Source organism: Chionomys nivalis, chromosome 17 (genome assembly GCF_950005125.1).
Source record: "Chionomys nivalis chromosome 17, mChiNiv1.1, whole genome shotgun sequence".
NCBI lineage: Eukaryota > Metazoa > Chordata > Mammalia > Rodentia > Cricetidae > Chionomys > Chionomys nivalis.
Genome location: NC_080102.1, coordinates 47683955 through 47702704, shown reverse-complemented (window position 1 = coordinate 47702704; position 18750 = coordinate 47683955). Strand labels below are relative to the sequence as shown.

The following is an 18750-nucleotide window of genomic DNA, read 5'->3' as shown; positions in this document are numbered from 1 at the left end:
CTCCTTGCCATTGAGCCTGTTCCCTGCTCCCTCATCTCTCTTATCTACAAATGTTAATCCCAAACATCTGAGGAGAAAGACCACCGACCCAATCATCATGGCCAAACTATGAAAGCAAGCTCTTCTATTCATGTCCACAGGCTGCCTCCCACTAAGGTGGGCTTCAAGAGATCATTAGCCTTGGACATTGTAGAAGTCATTGCTTTAATAGCTCAGGGGTACAGGGTTTCCAAATGGGGGATTTGACTGGCAAAATAAGTGGGATTATAGGAGCAGGACATAAACATAACAAGTTGGTAGTAACCCCTCCAGAAATAAAGACCTGATTGCAAGGTGGTCATAAGGTAACAACCTTTGAAACACAGAGAGGGCTGCAAGTCACTTTAACAACTTTTTTTTTTCTTTTTGATTTTCGAGACAGGGTTTCTCTGTAGCTTTTGGTTCCTGTCCTGGAACTAGCTCTTGTAGACCAGGCTGACCTCGAACTCACAGAGATCCGCCTGTCTCTGCCTCCCGAGTGCTGGGATTAAAGGCGTGTACCCCCCCCCAACTTTTAAAACAAAGACATGATTGCTGTTTTCTGGAACATGCAGTTCAGAACCATCTGTAGTTAAGGCGGTGCATAGCCCAATCCTTGAGAAACAGATTTAATCATAAGCAGGAATGAATCTAGTTTGTCTTTACTATAAAATGGCTTTCCAGCCTAAGATGGAGGTAGGCTGGTTCATCATGAGCCTGAGTTAATGGACTGACTATGTACCAAGAAGTGCAAGCATGAGAACGCAGTTGTACAGCAAGTATCACGCCCTGGGTTTGTTTTCTGGCTTGGATCGCCCCCATCCCAAGGTGATATTAACATTTCTGAGTTCTTTTTTTGTGTAATTTTCCTACTGTTGACTTAAGAATGAATGAAATGTATATTCATGTGTGGGTTTATAAATACGAATTATATAATTTTTATTTTACATGTATTAAATGATTTTGTATACACATTTGAACTGGCGTTGTACAATATGAAGATGAATAGTAAAATTCATGGAAATAATCTTTTAGTTCACTGTATAGAGAATTATGCTCATTTGCAAATAAAGCAGTGCAAAGGAGACCTTAGAAGGGAAAAGTCTCATATTTTGTTCATTTGATAGCACTTTATACACATTTCTAACACAGTTACCCTTTACCCATTATAGCTGTGCATTAGTAGTGTAAGTATGTAGTTGGCTCTTGCTGAGTGGTGAGTGGGCAGGAGAGCCTCTCTGGGGAACCTACACTTAGGCCTCTACTGAAATGTTCAAAGGGAGCCTGTGAAAAGATTTAGGGAAAGAACATTGCAGGAAAAGGGATAAGCTTTTCCAAAGACCCCAGAAAACAAAGGAATGTCTGTGTCGCTCAACTAAAAGACCCGTGCCACCAAAAAGCAGTGGTTAAGGAGCAGCGAGGCTAACGATGAGGTCAGAGTGGAAGGGCTTACGTCCAGAAGAATTTATGCTGTTTGTGTTAGGTAACCATTGGAAAATGACAGGAATGACTCATGTCATCCTGCTCGTATGCAGTGGACTCCGGGAGACCATCCTGAGCTTTTTATAACTGTAGAGTTTGCCCTCCTAGGCCTATCATAATTTCTAATCGTACTTACGAAATTCCCAGAACTAAACAGCAAATTCTTTAAGGTCATGGCATTGCGCTCTTCTGCACATCGCTGGTGTCTGGCATTGTTCTGACACAGCACCCATCTATTAGATATTTAGGAAACAAATATTCAGAACAGTATTTAGACGCTTGCACGGTAGAAGCTCTGACTCTGGGATTTTCTTTAATGTAAGGCTATTCATTACAGGAACCGCCAGGAAATATAACTTAAAAAGAAACCCCAGGCAAATAGTATACAAACTTGGCCATCAACTTTTCAGCATTTAGGATCTTCGAGCTTTACAGGGCCTTTTCTGAAATCTCAAAGTCACAGCTATTATTGGTGTTAATATTTGGCCAGACATTTCCGTCTGGTGGCTTGGTACTGAAGCTAGCCTGACGTATTTTGAGGGTGGTTTTGTATAGTATGTAAATATCGGGCTGGATTTGTTCACCTTTAAAACTAAAGGATTTTCATGTAAAGATCTGGTTGATCTTTTTCACTCAAGGAACAACAAATATACGACTGAATCAAAATCTAGCAGCAAAGGGTTTGCATTCCTGTTGAGCAAGCCCAGGCAGAGTGAGGACAGCTACCACTCCAGGAAGGGCCCTGCATCTCTTCTCTGTTTTTCTTTCTATATTCTTGACTTTGCTTCCTCTACTCATTTAAACAGCCTCGCCAGTTCTTGGAGCACATGTTTTATGACAACTCTTTTTGAGACACTTAGGTACTGGTGAAACTTAAAATGAAGACTTACAAAAGGTTACATATGTTGCTTTGTTGCCAAATACGCTTTGTTATTCTTGTCCTTTATGCAGCATTTATCACAGAAGTAAGGTGGACAAACCAGATTCATCCAGGTCTGGACCTGTCAAGCTGGGGCGAAATGTGGCTCCCTTATGTTGGTGTATAAATATCAAGGCTAATGCTAGCTCTCCAGACGGAAGTCAGAGGACAGCTTTGCCACCAATTTGGCACACAGAGAGACCCTACAACCTTTTTGTTTGTTTGTTTGGTTTTGGTTTTTCGAGACAAGGTTTCTCTGTAGCTTTAGAGCCTGTCCTGGAACCAGCTCTTGTAGACCAGGCTGGCCTCGAACTCACAGAGATCCACCTACCTCTGCCTCCCCAGTGCTGGGATTAAAGGAGTGCACCACCACTGCCCTGCTTCCCTATAACCTTCTTTACCTTCCATCAATGTTGTCTGTAACAATTTAAGGGAGATCAGACAAGAAGCAGAGTGCATAGAACTGTGTATAAAGAATATACCCTATGGGCCGTCTTCCCATGGGTGTAGAAGGTTATCACACTCATTCCTATCCCAAAGTACACTATCAGGTGTCTGATTTTAGTTTATATCTGCTTGGTCCAGTGCTTCTATTTGGATAGTGACATTTAATCTTTTATACTGTTTTGTGCGAACCCACATGTTTATTTATAGAAATGTACGCAGCAGTCCACAAAAGATACTCTGTGGCAAAGCTAACAAAGGCTGTTTCCACAGTGCTATCTAAAGGCATGTGGAAGGACAATGATGTCGTGAAGAACACACAATAGAACACTGTTGACAGAATCCTGGGATCCTGGGAGGTGCTGTGGAAGGGCCGGCAGGGAAAGAAATTTCATTTGCAAGGGTTTACCACGCAGCACGTCTAGATGGAAAACAGTTGTGGGAACACTTGGCAGTACCAGGGTCCGGTGTGCTTACCAGTGTGCACATGACTGAACAGTAATGCACTGAGAAGGCTCTGTGTGTGTGTGTGTGCGTGCGCGTGTCTCGACCCACGTCCCACGCTAGCGGGCAAAGGGCAGCGCCCAGCCAGGGAAGCTGAGGTGGGGGGTTGGTCAAGGTCCGTGCTGCACCCCCGAGCAGGTGGCTGCGGGGGCGCGCAGCCGAGCCTCCCGGGGAGGAGGGGGGGTTCGTCTCCGCGCGGGGCCGCGCCTGGCTGTGTGGCCGGGGCGGGGCACACCGGACCAGCCGCGGCTGACGCAGGGCAGAGCGGAGCCGGGCGAGTGGGGGCAAGGGGCGGCGCCGTCTCGAGTCACCGCCCCCTCCCGCGCCTCGGCGCCGCCACCTTTCCATTCAGTCGCCCAACATGGCTGGAGCGCAGCGCTGAGTCCTCCCCACCGCCACCGCCGCCGCCACCGCAGCAGCAGCAGCAGCAGCAGCAGCCTGCCCGGAGCGCTCGGCACCGTGCTGAGACCTGGGTGGCAGCAGGCATGTTGGGCGTCGCGGACGAGAGTTCTGTGCGCGTGGCTGTCAGGTGAGCTGCGGGAGGTAGGGAGGGCGAGCGGAGGAGAGCCGGCGCGTTCCCCCGCAGCCTGACCCGGGCCCGTGCGTCGCGACAACTCTGGGAACCGCGGTGGCCGCCCCTCACCCCCCGCCCCACCCCGCGGGTCGAGCGCCGCTCGCTGCACGGTCGCCTCCCGGGAGGCCTTCGGGTCCCCGGGAGTAGCCGCCGCCGCTGCCGCCCTGCAGGTCGGCCCGAGGTGTCCGTCCCCAGCGCCCGCCGCGCCGGCCTGGAGCCGCAGACAAAGCGTCGGGGTGACAGCGCGGGGCCCGTGCCCACTCGGGTCCCCGCAGTGTGCACCTGATCTCACAGGTGTGGTGGTGGAGAGTGTATGGGGGGGGACACAGTCACCCGCGGGAGGTCTGGAGAGGCAAACAACGTCGACTAGACTGAGGGTTAGGTGGGCGCCGGGGAGAAACCACCTGAGGTTAGTTAAGCGCGGTGAATGTTGACAGTGACATCACACACGCCTGGGGTTGAGTTTTGAAATCCTGGTTACGTGATTGTGTTGTGGTTAGGGACGGTGACATGGATATTTGATGTAATTCGGTTGATTGGATGCATCGCAAGAACTCTTGGCGGTTGCTCTTGGAAAACTGCAGCATCATCACACTGAAAAATTAATGAAGCGTTCATCCTAGACCAAGAGCATGGCTTCCATCGCTCTGATCAAATGCTGTTAATTCATATGCAATTTAAAGATTATGAAGATAACCTGTCTTCAAAGAAATCCAGAATTCGTAAACATCCTCCGCTGTCAATGTCTATGTTGAAAATTACTGAAAGTTACATAATGTAATCATTCCTATGGTTATTTTAGTGACAAATCTTGATAGGCACAGAAGTGGCAGTTTTGGATATCCTGGATCTTTGTCTTAAAGAATCAAGTGAAATTGGAAGGTATTTTGATTCCTTTATTTTGCAGGTAGTGAAATTACCTTTACAATTCTTTACACTCAACAGCTGTAAAACTTTGAAAATTTTGTTCTCCCTTTTGGCTATTCCTGAGCTATTTTCCATTACTAGACGAGCTTGTTTTTCCTATTTATTCTGTTACCTTATAGTTATTTATTTATTTTTTCGAGACAGGGTTTTTCTGTAGCTTTGGAGCCTGCCCTGGAACTAGCTCTGCAGACCAGGCTGCCCCCGAACTCACAGAGATCGGCCTGCCTCTGCTTCCCGAGTGCTGGCCCCTCTGCCCGGCTCTACTACGTATTTTTTTGACCTTAAAATATGAATTAGTGACTGCACCAGGGCCAGGGAAATAAATGGAAGGAAAAGACAGGAAGGCCATTCAGACCCAGTTTCCTAGAAGCTCTGATTACAACAAACCACAAACTATTAACCAAAACAAAAATTTCCTTGTGAGAAACCATTTTTTTTTAAATAAAGATTTGAGATTTTCATGTGGGCATCTTCTATGTCATTGTCTGGTTGGTTGACCACTGTATTAAATCTGGTCTTCCAATGGAAGTGAAGAGTCATGACTAGACAGGCTTATGGTGGTGATAACCTGTAAATACCTTACGCTACGCTGGGTGGTGGCACAGGTGAATGGTAAGAGTTTGATTTTTGAGGAAAAGGTTTATCTGTCTTTCAGCCTTCCATATGCCAGGATAACAGGTATGATGAGCCACCAGGGGTAGCTATCAAAACTTTGACAGAACTTGTTGGCCTACCTTATCAAGATGCAGTTTGGTGAAACTGGTATTTTTCCTCCCATTAAATACATTGTTCTCTTGTTCAAACTGTCTAAACTTATTCTATATAGGCTAAAGTGGCTTATATTCACATAACATTGTAATATTTATAAAGTGTTTAGACACATAGTCACTTATAGCAAGCATACATTGAACATTCTATCCTATGTCAGTTATTCTGATTTTGGAGCTAAAATTAATAATAAATGGTGCAATATATATCATATATTAAAATCAAGACAGTGCTCACCTGTTTTGTATCCAGTAAAAATCCCATCCCTCAGAGTCAGTGACTTAAATGCCATTATTTTTATGGCCATCTTACTGACGGGGAACAGGAAGATCTCTAAGTCAACCTTCCACAATTAAACTGGTAGCAAATGATAGAAACAGGCTTCTGATCCAGACCGCTCCAATTTATGGCTCAGGTTCTTAAACCTGAAGCCTGTGCAGGTGAGAGATAAGACTATGCCTTGCCAAGTTTTACTCCGCTTAAAAGGTCATTTGCTTCCTTCCTGTACTAGTTCAATGACAAGTGACTAGCCTTGGCAGATAGTTCATCTCCTGACATCCTAGAGGAGACAAGAGCTCACAAAGAGAAGCCCAGAACTTGACTTTTCCAGGGTCCTCCAATCCGGTCTGTTCTTCAGCTTGTGGCAAACTGCATCAGCAGGAGGAGTTAGTCCACAGAAATATTGTGTCTAGACACAAAATTAACAGAGGCCTTTGGCCTATCTTTCCCCTTTAATGCATACTGAAATGACAGGCCATGGAGACTTGGCTGTATTTCATAAAACCCAACGCATTCTCAAGGTACTTGTGTGTTATGGGCCTCAGAGGTGTGGTCTTATTAAAGGTCATTACTGTACTATTAGAGGTTTTGCAAAATGAGTGCTTGAGACGTGTAAGCCTTTGAGGGGGAGATGCTAAACAGAAAGTTTCTCGTTTAAGAAGAATGCTTTTGACTCCGTTCTGAGAATATTTTTGGCATTTGAGTTATCTGAAGGTTCCCTTTCATTGAGGAAGGCTATGGATTCAGAAGACAATCCTCATGTTCAATCTCATGTGGCTGGTGAAGACCTGAAATAAGGTTAATGCTATGTCAGTAAAATTTATTTTAAATCTTTTTTTCCATTTATTTGTGGTGTGTGTGTGTCTGTGTATACGTGTGTGTATGTGTGTGTACATGCACATACACATGCACACCTTTATTACAATCAGAAAACAATCTGTGGGACTTATTTTTTTCCTTCCTGTCATGTGGTTCTAAAGATCAATCTCTTAACCCTTGACAGCAAAATGCCTGTTTACCTGCCGAGCAATACTATTGGCCCAAATTTAAATTTAAATTTAAAAGCTGGTCTTTGATCCAGTTATTAGAAACTTTTTGTGTGCTTGAATATCTTGTTATATGAATTTATTTTTTTCGACTGGAAAGTTCATGAAATCTAAATGCTGGTAATGTATTTATGATGAAAATTTTGTGTTAAAGTTAATATGTGCATTAATGTACATACATTGGGATTTAGTCTGAAAAAATGAAAGCACTTAGCTCAATAATTTTATCTTGTTTACATGTTGAAATATTTTGACTGTTATTGAATGACATCCATTTACTGAGTAAAATATTAAATTTAATTTCATCTAGATTTTTCTCTTTACAAAATGCGGCTAGTAGAGACTTGAAAAGCATGTGTTTACAGGTGATGCTGCTCTCTAGCGCCAACGTAAGGAAGAATTAACAAGTACAACTGCTCACAGACACAGAAAGAACACAGACTGACTGCACCCTTGAACAGAGCATGTACCAAATAGTGAGCATCCACGTTTAGTGTGTGGTTCTCATGCATGCCCATGTGAACATGTAGACATGGAAAGTGTTACTTCAGAGCAATTAAGCTGAATGTGTAGCTCAGCAGATGACATTTACAAATGCTAACACTGGAATGTAGCACACATTCTCTTCTAATCCTAATTGTCTTACACTGAATTGATTCTTCGCTTAACTAAAAACGGTAAAATCAGTTAAACATTTTAAATTCTTCCTCTAAGACCTTGAGACATTATGAGATGATATGGCCTTTTCTGTTTTCCTTTCCTAAGACTTGACCCAAAAAAATTGTGACATTTTCCTTTTCAAAAACCTTAGCTTGCAGAATTCCTCTAAGGACTGCTTAACAGTGGAGATTCAGAAAGGACCTTCAGATTTTCATATAATCATATCTGGCAGCTAAGATTGTCAAGCTCTGGCAAGGCTCTAATATCCTTGACAGTGAGATTGGATTAGTGTATAATATCAAATTTGGGTTTCTTTTCTTTCCCCGCTTCTCCCCCGAGTCCTAGGTCTTTCTGTATAGTCCTAGCTGTCCTGGAATTCACTCTGTAGACCAGGCTGGCCTTAAACTCAGAGATCTGTCTGCATCTGCTGCCCTAGGGTTGGGCTTGAAGATGTGTGCCACCATGCCTGGTTCAAATTTTTTTTTTTTTTCAGTTTAATGAAGCTTGCTTTGTTTGCTTGTTTGCTTGTTTATTCTTTAGTTCATTTGAGACAGGTCTAACTATGTAGCACTGACTGGTTTGGAACTGGCTTTGTAGCCCAGGCCAGCCTTGAACTCAGAGATCCACCTACATTAGGCTCTTCTCTTGAGTACCGCATTAAAGGCATGCATCACCACATATGACCTGAACCCCTTTTATGAAGTGGGGTTATTGCTCAACTGACCTAAGGGTTGGGGTGGACGTCATCTTTCATTCTTCCTCTGCATCCTTCCCTCACACTAAGGTGGCGACCTGAAGCTATGAAGATAGTAGGATTCTTTTGTGTGTCATTTGCTAAATGCGATTTTTATTGGTGATGATACAATGACACTACTGATGCCTCTGGATTGACAGGAAAGAACCGTTTAAAAACTTCAAACTTGCTTTTTCCCAATAATCTATTTACTTAATTACTTTTGCTGCTAAAGAGACACTTTTAGATTGTTATCTCTTTACTTTAGTTATCATAAAAAATAAATACGTTGTTTACTTGCTAATAAAATTTTGAGAGAAACCCTGGATAGATATTTTACTCTGTGTGACTAAAATGAATCTGGAAAATACTAGGTAACTGTGAAGTTTCAAAGTTGAAACTCAAACCCAGATTTTTTTATGATCCAATGTATTTCCACGTGTTACATTTTACTGACTAACTCCAGTAAAGGTTTTCCTAGTGGAAACATGAAATAACATTTGAAGTAAGTATTTTGAAACAATTTCATGTTTAGAAGATGTAGATGTGCAAGGTTCTTGGGTAGGTTTGCTGCATGGAAACATAATCATTCAGTGTTTGCTCCTTTGCTTAGTCTTTGATTCAGTAACCGTGTCCTCCGTGCCTCCCGTGCATTCAGCACGGCGCACTAATATACCTGGTTCACATAGTTCTTGTTTCTCACAGAACTTAGAAGTATCAATGTGACACATAATGCGTTAACACCATCACAAAGTAGAGGAAACAGCAGAAACTGGAAAAATAAAAGGCAGTTGCCATAATTAAGGTTTGTATTTCCCTCATTTTTAAACATTATGTTAGAAAAGTTCATCTGTTGTTCAAAAACAGTTGACATGCATATTTTGATTTTAAAAGTACCTCATGGAAAAATTGAGCCCCAAAGCCTGTCTGCTAGGAGGACATTGTCTGTTAGGCATCCTACTTGGTAAAATGAGCATCTTCCTTGTATGCTTTTGGTTTAGGAATTAATAGAAATGACAGAGAAGAGACCTTTCAAAGCTAAAAGGTGATATGAGTTCAGAGTCAATGAAACCCTTATCTTATAAAAAATAAAACTTATTTTATAAAACATGAACTAGTTCATTTCCTTCAGATGTGGGTTAATACCTGTCCTACCTTACTTTTGATTGCTGTGATAAACACGAAGATCAAAAATAACTCGGGGGGCCTTACCCACGTTGATCACTATCCCTTATTGAGGAACATGAGGGCAGGAACTCAAGAATGTAGAGAAGCAGGGACTATGGAGGAAAAATGCTTCCTTCACAACCAAGGGCCAACTCTCCAGGGGTAGACCAGCCCACAGTGTGCTGGGCCCTCCCGTGTCAATCATTAATAAATGCCCTATGAACATGCCCACAAGCCAGCCTGCTCGTGGCATTGCCTCAGCTGAGGTTCTTTATTCCCAGGTGACTTTAGAGTTTGTGTAAAGTTGACAAAAACTAACCAGTACCTATGTGTAAAAGGTGCGTTGGAGCAAGATTATCATTTAGAATGGCTCGGGATTTCAAGTTCCGTATTTAATCATCATTGCTTCTTGTACTCCTGAGTTGCTAATTGGTTACTATTCTGATGCATAATTATGGGGTAGTGAATATGTACCAGGGCTTTCAGTTTTAGTGAAGTCATGAAAACAGAAATTACCCTGGAGGTTAATATAATCTCCCCATTCAGTTCTTGTCTATTTGTCCTCCAAACTATGTAATTATTCATTATTGTGAATATTCTTCCCTAAGACATACTACAATGTGTCAGTCATTCTTGCTCTGACTTAGAAATTATTTTAAGTCAAAATCGTTCATGATCTGACATCATCCAACTGCAGGTTAGGAAGCAAGATGCATACTAGTTAAAAAGCAATATATGCGGTGAATCACTAGATCAATTTTAATCATAAGTAGCACGTTTGCTGGCATGTTAGTGTTCCCTTCTAAACAGCGCATTTGTGAACTGTATTGCATCTGGTTTTCCCAATGGATTAACTCTTCAATCTTCTCAGAGTATTCAAATAGTTGGCCTGTGGTTGCAACTTTGTTTCAAGCAAATCACTGTCAAGTCAGAGAATAGAGTCATGATACTCCGTGATTATTATGAAATGTTGCTTAATGTTTAAGAGTTACATTTAAAATCCACTTGTCATTTGTTTCTTTTTTATTTATTTATTTATTATGTATACAATATTTTGTCTGTGTGTATGTCTGCAGGCCAGAAGAGGGCACCAGACCTCATTACAGATGGTTGTGAGCCACCATGTGGTTGCTGGGAATTGAACTCAGGACCTTTGGAAGAGCAGGCAGTGCTCTTAACCTCTGAGCCATCTCTCCAGCCCCTGTCATTTGTTTCTTAAAGATCATTGAAATTTTATGTTCAACATAATTTTAGTATTCCTAGAATTATTGGCAAAATGGACTTTAAAGCAGAAAGGCCCCTTCAGGAGGCTAGCTGCTCAAGGATTTATTCAGAGAGTTGACAGTAGAGGCCTAGAGATGCACAAAGCATTATTTGAGGTCACACACAGTTGAGGCCATTCTTCTGTTGATTTGTACTGTGAATCTAGAACTTTATGTTTTTCTTGCAACATCTAGAAATAGAATATCATATATTTGATAAAATTAAGTTCCTGTAGTTTTAACCCTTTAAGGACATATATTGAAACTATAATTGGTGGTGAGGTGAATGTCTTCACTGTTGATGCTCACTAGTTTTGCTTTATGAATGCTTCAACTCTAGGATTTGACTAGTAATTCTAGTTAAAACCCTAGTGACAGAAACCCGGCTCTAAAATTTTGAGGATTCTGACATATTAAAATATGAAAAACTAAGATTGTGCTATAAAAATCATACAAACTAGTTCAGTATTTACATATAAAATATTAGTGTTTTCACAGTGGGCATATAAGTGCAGTGGGTAAGAGTTATGAATTAATTTTTTTTTTTTTTTGGATTTTCGAGACAGGGTTTCTCCGTAACTTTTTGATTCCTGTCCTGGAACTACCTCTTGTAGACCAGAGATCTGCCTGCCTCTGCCTCCCGAGTGCTGGAATTAAAGGCATGTGCCACCACCACCCGGCTAATTATGAATTAATTTAAAGCATACCTATTCCCTCTTTCTTCCTGTGTATTCTAGACTTGGGGCATGTGACCACCTCCTAAGCCCAGTCTTCATTCTCGACTGTTTTTCCTTCAGTATACTAAAGGGTTATCACATATTCTAGTAATAATCTTGCTTCAGAGGAAATGACTGAAGGGCGGAATGGGAATGGGAAAGGCCCGTTTATAGAGATCAGAGAGGAAATAGAGAGATGGAAGTCAGATTTTCAGGGCCCTGTTTGCAGGTTGCTTTACTACACAAATGGTCCTGAAGCTTTGGGTCATTTCAGCTTTTCTCAACCTTATTTCTTAGAGAAATACAGAATGGAACATGCTTTTAGACGTAAGGGAAGCTGGCCATCTAAAACGCACCCCTTTATAGAAGCTTTTAAACTACTCTGACTTTTAGGGTCACAATCCTTTTTTTTTTTATATTATGCCTCCTTCCTTTCTCTCCAATAGAATACTTTGTGCTTTTTTTCTTTTATAAAGAAGGTGGTAATGTATTATATTGACAGCATTATTATAATTGAATATCTAAAGGTCATTGCTATTATTGACATGAAGCAAATAGATATTGAAATGTCCAGAGGTCATTCACAATTTGATCTCAGGGCTAGTCTGTCTGGATGACTGTCCCACTCCATCCTCTGCTTCAGGAAGAGGAAAGAACGAGGAAAACGTTCCGCTGTGAATGAGGGAAGGTAAGACTCATGGCAGGGCAAGGTTTGTTCCTTGCTCTTGGATTAGAGGTCCTTCTCAACTTTGGAAAGCTTTACCTGTCGCTAGGCATGAAAGTATCACAGATCTTTGGATATGGTGAAGAAATTATGGATTTACATATAATATCTGAAGTATATAAATATTTTGGAATAGACGATCATGTTTTTTGACACTACTACAAAGTCAGTTAGTATTCTAAGCCAGAGAGACTGTTTTTCCAATAAGCAGGATTCAGAGGTGGTAGGGAATAAAAGCTATCGTCTATTCTTACAGTGTGCTCGCGTGACACACACCGTCTCTGTTCTCCACAGTATTCATTTGAATCTTTACTTTTTGGATCAAGACTCACTTAACTATCACATAATTATTGAATGCCAATTATGTACCCAAACTACATAAGTCACTGTGATAGTAAATATTGACAATAAACAATAGGGTGAGCCCTGGATAGATGGTCAGATACCTGTTAAGGATGGATTCTTGCCTGGGATAAACTTGGTCTCGACCAGGTAGCTTCTTCACTTACGTCAGTGGATTCAGGAAAAGAGATGGCCGTATAGAAGCCCGTGGAAAGTGGTTTTGCTGTAGATGGCGACAGTAGTATTAGAGATGAATTTGGCAGACTGTGTGAGCTGGTTATATTATAAACTCATGTGATTGGCGTCAACCTCTTCAGTGTGTGACCCATTGTGTCTGTTTTTGATTGTCTTACTGTGTTTTTATCACTACGAATGGTACGACAATGTATAAATACATCCTAAACCCCTCCCAGCCGAGCTGCTCAGGTTTACATATGTAAACCACATACAACCATACTCTGCTGTACCTAATTTCTCGTTTTACAGTTTAGTAGAATCTACCATTTTAATTCTTTCTTTTCCAAACAGGCTTTCAATTGGCATGGTTTTCAGCGTGTGTGTGTGTATGGGGGGGGGGGTTTACTATTATACTAATAATTAGTTTTTGAGTTGAACGATTGTTTACTTATTTCACACAATGTAAGAGGATAAGGACCAAATTTGATACTAAAATTGTGAGTGTTCTTTATGGATTGCTTACATACTTTGAAACTATAGCTAATGTTTTTCCGTGATTTTTCTCACTGAGGTTGGCAACAAGTCACTAATGTGTAGCGTGGATTGAAGAATACTTTAGGGGTAAATGAGTAGGGCCAGGGATAGCAGTGGTACAGTTAATTTATGCATTTGTTGTTATTATTGTGTGTATGTATATGATGTGTTTGGACACTTGGACAGGATCTAGACGCTAGCTTTGTAGGGTAAATTGTTCTCTTCCAACTTTAAGTGGGATCAAGGAACCAAATTCAGGTCCAGGATTGGGCAATAATGACATTTAACCAGCAAGTACCTCTGGCCTCTGAGCAATGTGCGTATCCTGTGTTCGTTGATGGTGTAATGAGATACACAGTAGTGAGATATACAGATAGAGCCCTGTGTGAGGCCTTATCTGGGGACATTTTCAAAGGAGATTGGCTCTTAGAAACAGGAAATGCATTACTTGCTCTTTCAAGTCAAGTCTGATTATCTCTAAGTCAGTTTTTAATTTTATAAGAAAATTATTTTATCCAGGTTCCCCCATTAGTGAAATAATAGGGCATTAACAGAAGTAGTCGAGCAGATGAGGACAACAGCCAGCTGCAGTGCACTGTCTAATACAACCACAATTAGATTTTTGGTCTATTTGTTTTGATCTATTTTTATTGTGATTCTGTGTTTTTCCATCACAGTTAAAATCAGCACACATCCTGCATAGCCTGAGGTATATAAGAAACATTTTCTTATGTATTTTCCAGAAACATTAAAGAAGCATATTTTAAATATATATTACCATCTTTCTTTCAAAATTGAATATGATAGGTGTTAAATTCAGTAAATTAAGCAGTAATTTAATCAACAAGAATTGTTTCTTATGGCTATAGATTTAAGAACTGTGCTGTCTCCTGCTATTGTTGGTGATGCCTGTTCACCAGTAGTGACTTTACAGGTGAGTTTTTCCTGGGGTCAGAGGTTGGGGTTGCTGCTCAGAGTGGACATGCTTCTCAGAGAGAGATATAGGGCTCATTACTTTGAACTTTTCACCTGTACCCAGATCAAGACATACTGTATTAGAGTACTGTAGACATTGTCCCCCAAATATTATTCTAACCATTTGATGGTGAGCTAAATACAAAGCTATAACTGGGTCACGTTCCTTGAAAATGAGAACCTTTTTAAAGGCATTTCTTTTCACTTTGCATCTCAGTTCAGTCCAGAGAACTTTGGTTCCAGCAGCCTACTGGTCACCTAGTTTGCATCTATCCTGTCTTAGAGTGGAAGCTGTGAATTGCCCATTGAACTTGAGATTGCAGATCTCATTCCTGGCTCTTTGGGCTGCTGTGTAAATGTGACCTCTACAACATCTTTGACTGTCAATTTCTGCAATACAATACAATAATGCATTGTATTTGAATTTTCATTTGACAAACTTGCCCTTTAATTGGCAGAACATTCTAGTTATCTTTGGTTTTGTTTTTAAACTAATTTCTTACACAATGAGACCTTATTACTCCCCCCCATTTAGTTCTTGTCTTTGAATGTAAAATTTGCTTAGTTAGCTTTAGTTCATAATTTTATATTGTTATGGCATATCATATCTTTTCATTTATTTTTTGCATATATTCTGTGACTGTTGGTCTCAACATAGAACAATTCAAAGACTTTTGATGATTTGGACTTTTAAGTTTGACCATATTTTGATACTAGATTTGTGGCATTTAGAGCATTTTCATACTTGGATCATATTTATTCTTGTTAAAAAAAATGACATCAAGATCTTGTCAGATCTTGTAGGTGGTTGTGATCTGTCAGTCCAGCTGATTTCAGAGTCATGCTCGTAGGCAAGATTGTGAGGTCCGTCATCCTTCGATGAACTTGTCAGCCTTACTCATTTTTAATGTATGACAGCTGTTCCTGTTCAGAAGCAGGGCTTGGAGGTAAATGAGAATGACTCAATGCATCATCGGTGAAAACTATTTCACCCATGTTCCCGAGTGCTCTTCGCTTTCAGGTGAAAATTATGCTATAGCAGTTCAATCGATGTTAAAAGTCTATGTGGACTAAATAAACAGAATTATTTAATAGTTTGTCACGAGAATTAAAGTGATAATGTATTAAAACGCTTATGTTACTGACACTTAGTAAAATGTGTGTCTGTGTCTGGATGTTTGTGTGTATATATATGAGCAGGTACATGTATGTAGGTATGTGTGTCTATGTGTTATATTTCTATATGTAATTGTATATATATGTGTGTGTATTTATGTGTATATGTGTATATATTTGGTAGCTATATATGCCTGATTTTTGACAATGATGACGTAAGTGGCAGTTACTACTGCTATTACCATTTTTTTTTTCAGTAGCAGACAAATAGCTTGTCAGAGGAACTATTTATTCAGGGATGACATACTTTGGTCAAGGCAGTTGTCTTGTGTAGTTCTTCCTTATCCTATACCCTAAGTTAACTAGTCTTTAGCAAGAGGTGGCCATTGGTTTTTGTTTTTTAAGTTCCTTAACTGATTATAATCTCAGAAGTGTTGAGAACCAGGAGCCTTGGGTATAGTTTGTATCTGATGCTCACAGGTAGTCTTTAAAGGTCCTGAGTGGGGCCATCATCTCGTGGGGTTTGAATGTGGTTCATTTTTCGACCCACAGGGAAACCAGAGCAGTGATCATTTTTCCGTACCAAGCTATTATTTTAAAATTTGTTTCAAGCAGTACAACTTACAGCTGATTATCCTTGTACTTTTAGGGGCTTAGATTTTAAGACTTATTTGTTCTTACTTGGTGTTTGTCTAGCTGGTTTATATGACTTTTTTCTGGATTTAGAAACCAAACACAATTTATTAAGGGAAGGTTAGAAAATTTCCTATCTGTGAGAGAAACTTAATTTCTTTTATTCCAATGGGGATCTTTTTCAACCTACCTGGGATCCTCAAAAGGGGACGTTGCCTTCAGGCTGCTTTTGTGTGGTTGTGCTGGTACTAATCCAACCCTGGCCACCTCTGCCATCATTTCACTTCCATGTCACCCAGGCTTGTCCAGCTTTCTCTTTTATCTCATGACAGACTGGAAGTTGCAGTATATTTTGAGATTAAAATTTCTTGAAGCCAAGAAACTCTGATTTTGATATGAAACTAATGTGATACACACAGACACAGGCATACACACATATTCCTAAACAAAACTCACTAAGCAGTTGAATGAACCTGGATAATATAGTATAAAATGTATTAACATTGATACAAAACATAAACTGATAGTTGTCTCCTAATATTCACTGATTAGAGTCTATTGAGTGACTTTGAAAGTTTTGGTAATTTTTTAACCTTGCTTACCTTTGCGTAAATATAAAAATAATGGTCTGCCTGGCTTTTGTTGTGGCCTTATAATGTGTTTGCCACTGATGCTGGGCATCTTTTGATAAAGCCGCCCACAGACTGTACAGTACTGAGTTAAGCTACTCATGGACTACAGTTCTTCACCAGGAGCCTGGCATGTCTAGGCCAGTCTTTGCTTTTCTCGCAGAAGCATCCCAGAATTGGAATATCTCTTAGTTACTTTTCTGTTGCTTTTAAGAGACACAGTGACTAAGGTCACTTTTGAAAAAGTTTATTGTGGCTCACGGTTCCAAAGGATTAATTAAAGTCCATGCTTGTCATGGCAGGAAGCACATCAACAGACAGGCAAGCCTGGTGCTGGAGCAGTAGCTGAGAGCCTACATACAGATCCACAGCCACAAGACAGACAGAGAGGCAGACACAGGGAAAGACAGAATGGAATGGCATAGCCACACCTCCTCCAGTAGAGCCACAGCTCCTAATACTTCCCAAACAGTTCCATCAACTGCAGGCCAAGCATTTAAATGTGTGAACCTACGAGGGGCGCTCTTATTCAAACCACCCGGGCATTGCTGTCATCTAAACATAGTGTCCACTGAGGAACTTCTGAGGGCTAATTGACTTCTCTGCGTTTCCTTTACATTCCCTGTTTCCTCAGCTTTTTTCTTTGTAAGGTTTACATCATCATGCTTATTTATGAGGTGTATAATACAGTACTATAATCTAACAAATTGGAAGACATGTAGTCATTAAACCATGGTGTTTGGAACCTTCCAACTCTTCCTGGTTATTCTGTAGAGTAAATTGTAGACTGTACATGTCTGATGCCCTCCAGCACTGGAACTACTTTGCTCCCTAATTATGCCTGAGTCGCCATTGGCCCTTCCCTGCCCTCTCCGCCTTCCCTGTTCACCCTCAGAGATTGCTGTTCCACCTTTTGCTGAGTCATCAGTTTTCCCTTTAGTTTTGTTTCTTCCCACCTCTTATCTCCTCAATTTTCTTTTCTGTGGCATAGCTTAGTGAAAAGAGCAGACTTTGGATTCAGAAAGATATGAGTTCAGAATTTAATAGTTGGCAGCCTTAATTTTCTCATGGACGAAATAGACTTTAAGACCTGTATTAGAGAGTCAGGATTATAATGTTGTAGGTGCTTTGCATTTAGGAATATTTGGGAGATGCTAGATTTCTTTTTAGCTTCATCCCTGTTCCCTTTCTCCTGTCATATCTATCTCTTTTCTTCTTCCTCTTTCCTAGAAAGACAATTCTATTTTTTCTCCTCCTCTAGGTAATATCCAATAATTCCATATAGCTTCCTTATTGCTTACCTTAAGCAAGAGATAATATTTTGGTGAGCTCTTGTTTTTTAATTTCCACTTTCAACTTGAGTCTATCTATGAAGATGATTATAGTTATGAGAATTAACTGACAGAGTGATAAAGTACCCGAATAGTGCCTGGCACATGGTAATCCACAATAAATATAAGCTTAGGTTAATTTATAACTATGTACTTCTTAATAGAGACTTCGAGGTCTTTACTTGGGCTGCCCTTTTCTTGTTATTCTGTCTGTCTCTGATGATGAGAAAAATGTACCATTTTTAGCAGGTAATGACTTAGATAACACCATTGGAATACAGCTTGTGCTTATCCAGCACAGTGGGCCTAGGCTTTCCTTTTCTGACCAGGCGAATTCTACAGTCAAGATCATGATGATTAACTTTGGGGGCCATTTTGGGAAAAGTACTTTCCTGAGTTTGCTCTCTGTTGGTGAGCACAGTTGGTAGACCTGTGTTGTCCTGGTCTCCTATCAGTCATGAGCACCATTGGTTAGACCTGTGTTGTTGTTCTCCTTTCCTCTGCATGCAGGGGATAGTCAGCAATTTCCAGCCGCTTGTCTCGCAAAGTGAGCTGACTGCCATGCTAATCCCTAAACCTCTTAAAATTTATTCCTCGGTATGCTGTTAACCCGAGCACATGTCTACTTACATCAACCGTCTTATTGCTAAGAACCCCAAAGAGATCACATGCACACATGCATTTTCTACTAATCCCTCAGCCAACACTTAATAATTTCTGTGTGAAACACCTTGATGTTTTGAAGATGTGATGAGGTTTCAAAGTTCCTTTGCTAACTTAAAAAAAATAT

The 18750-nt window shown here is 40.7% G+C and overlaps 1 protein-coding gene across 19 annotated transcripts in view; it reads left to right on the top strand.

Moving 5' to 3' along the window:
• Positions 1–3607: 3607 nt before the first annotated feature.
• Kif21a (kinesin family member 21A) overlaps positions 3608–18750 on the top strand; it is a 111963-nt gene continuing 96820 nt past the window's right edge. For all 19 annotated transcript variants that reach the window (XM_057792603.1, XM_057792592.1, XM_057792591.1 and 16 more), the window contains exon 1: positions 3608–3896. In XM_057792603.1, coding sequence (XP_057648586.1) covers positions 3853–3896 — 44 coding nt within the window. In that variant the 5' untranslated portion in view covers positions 3608–3852. The remainder of the gene's footprint in view (positions 3897–18750) is intronic.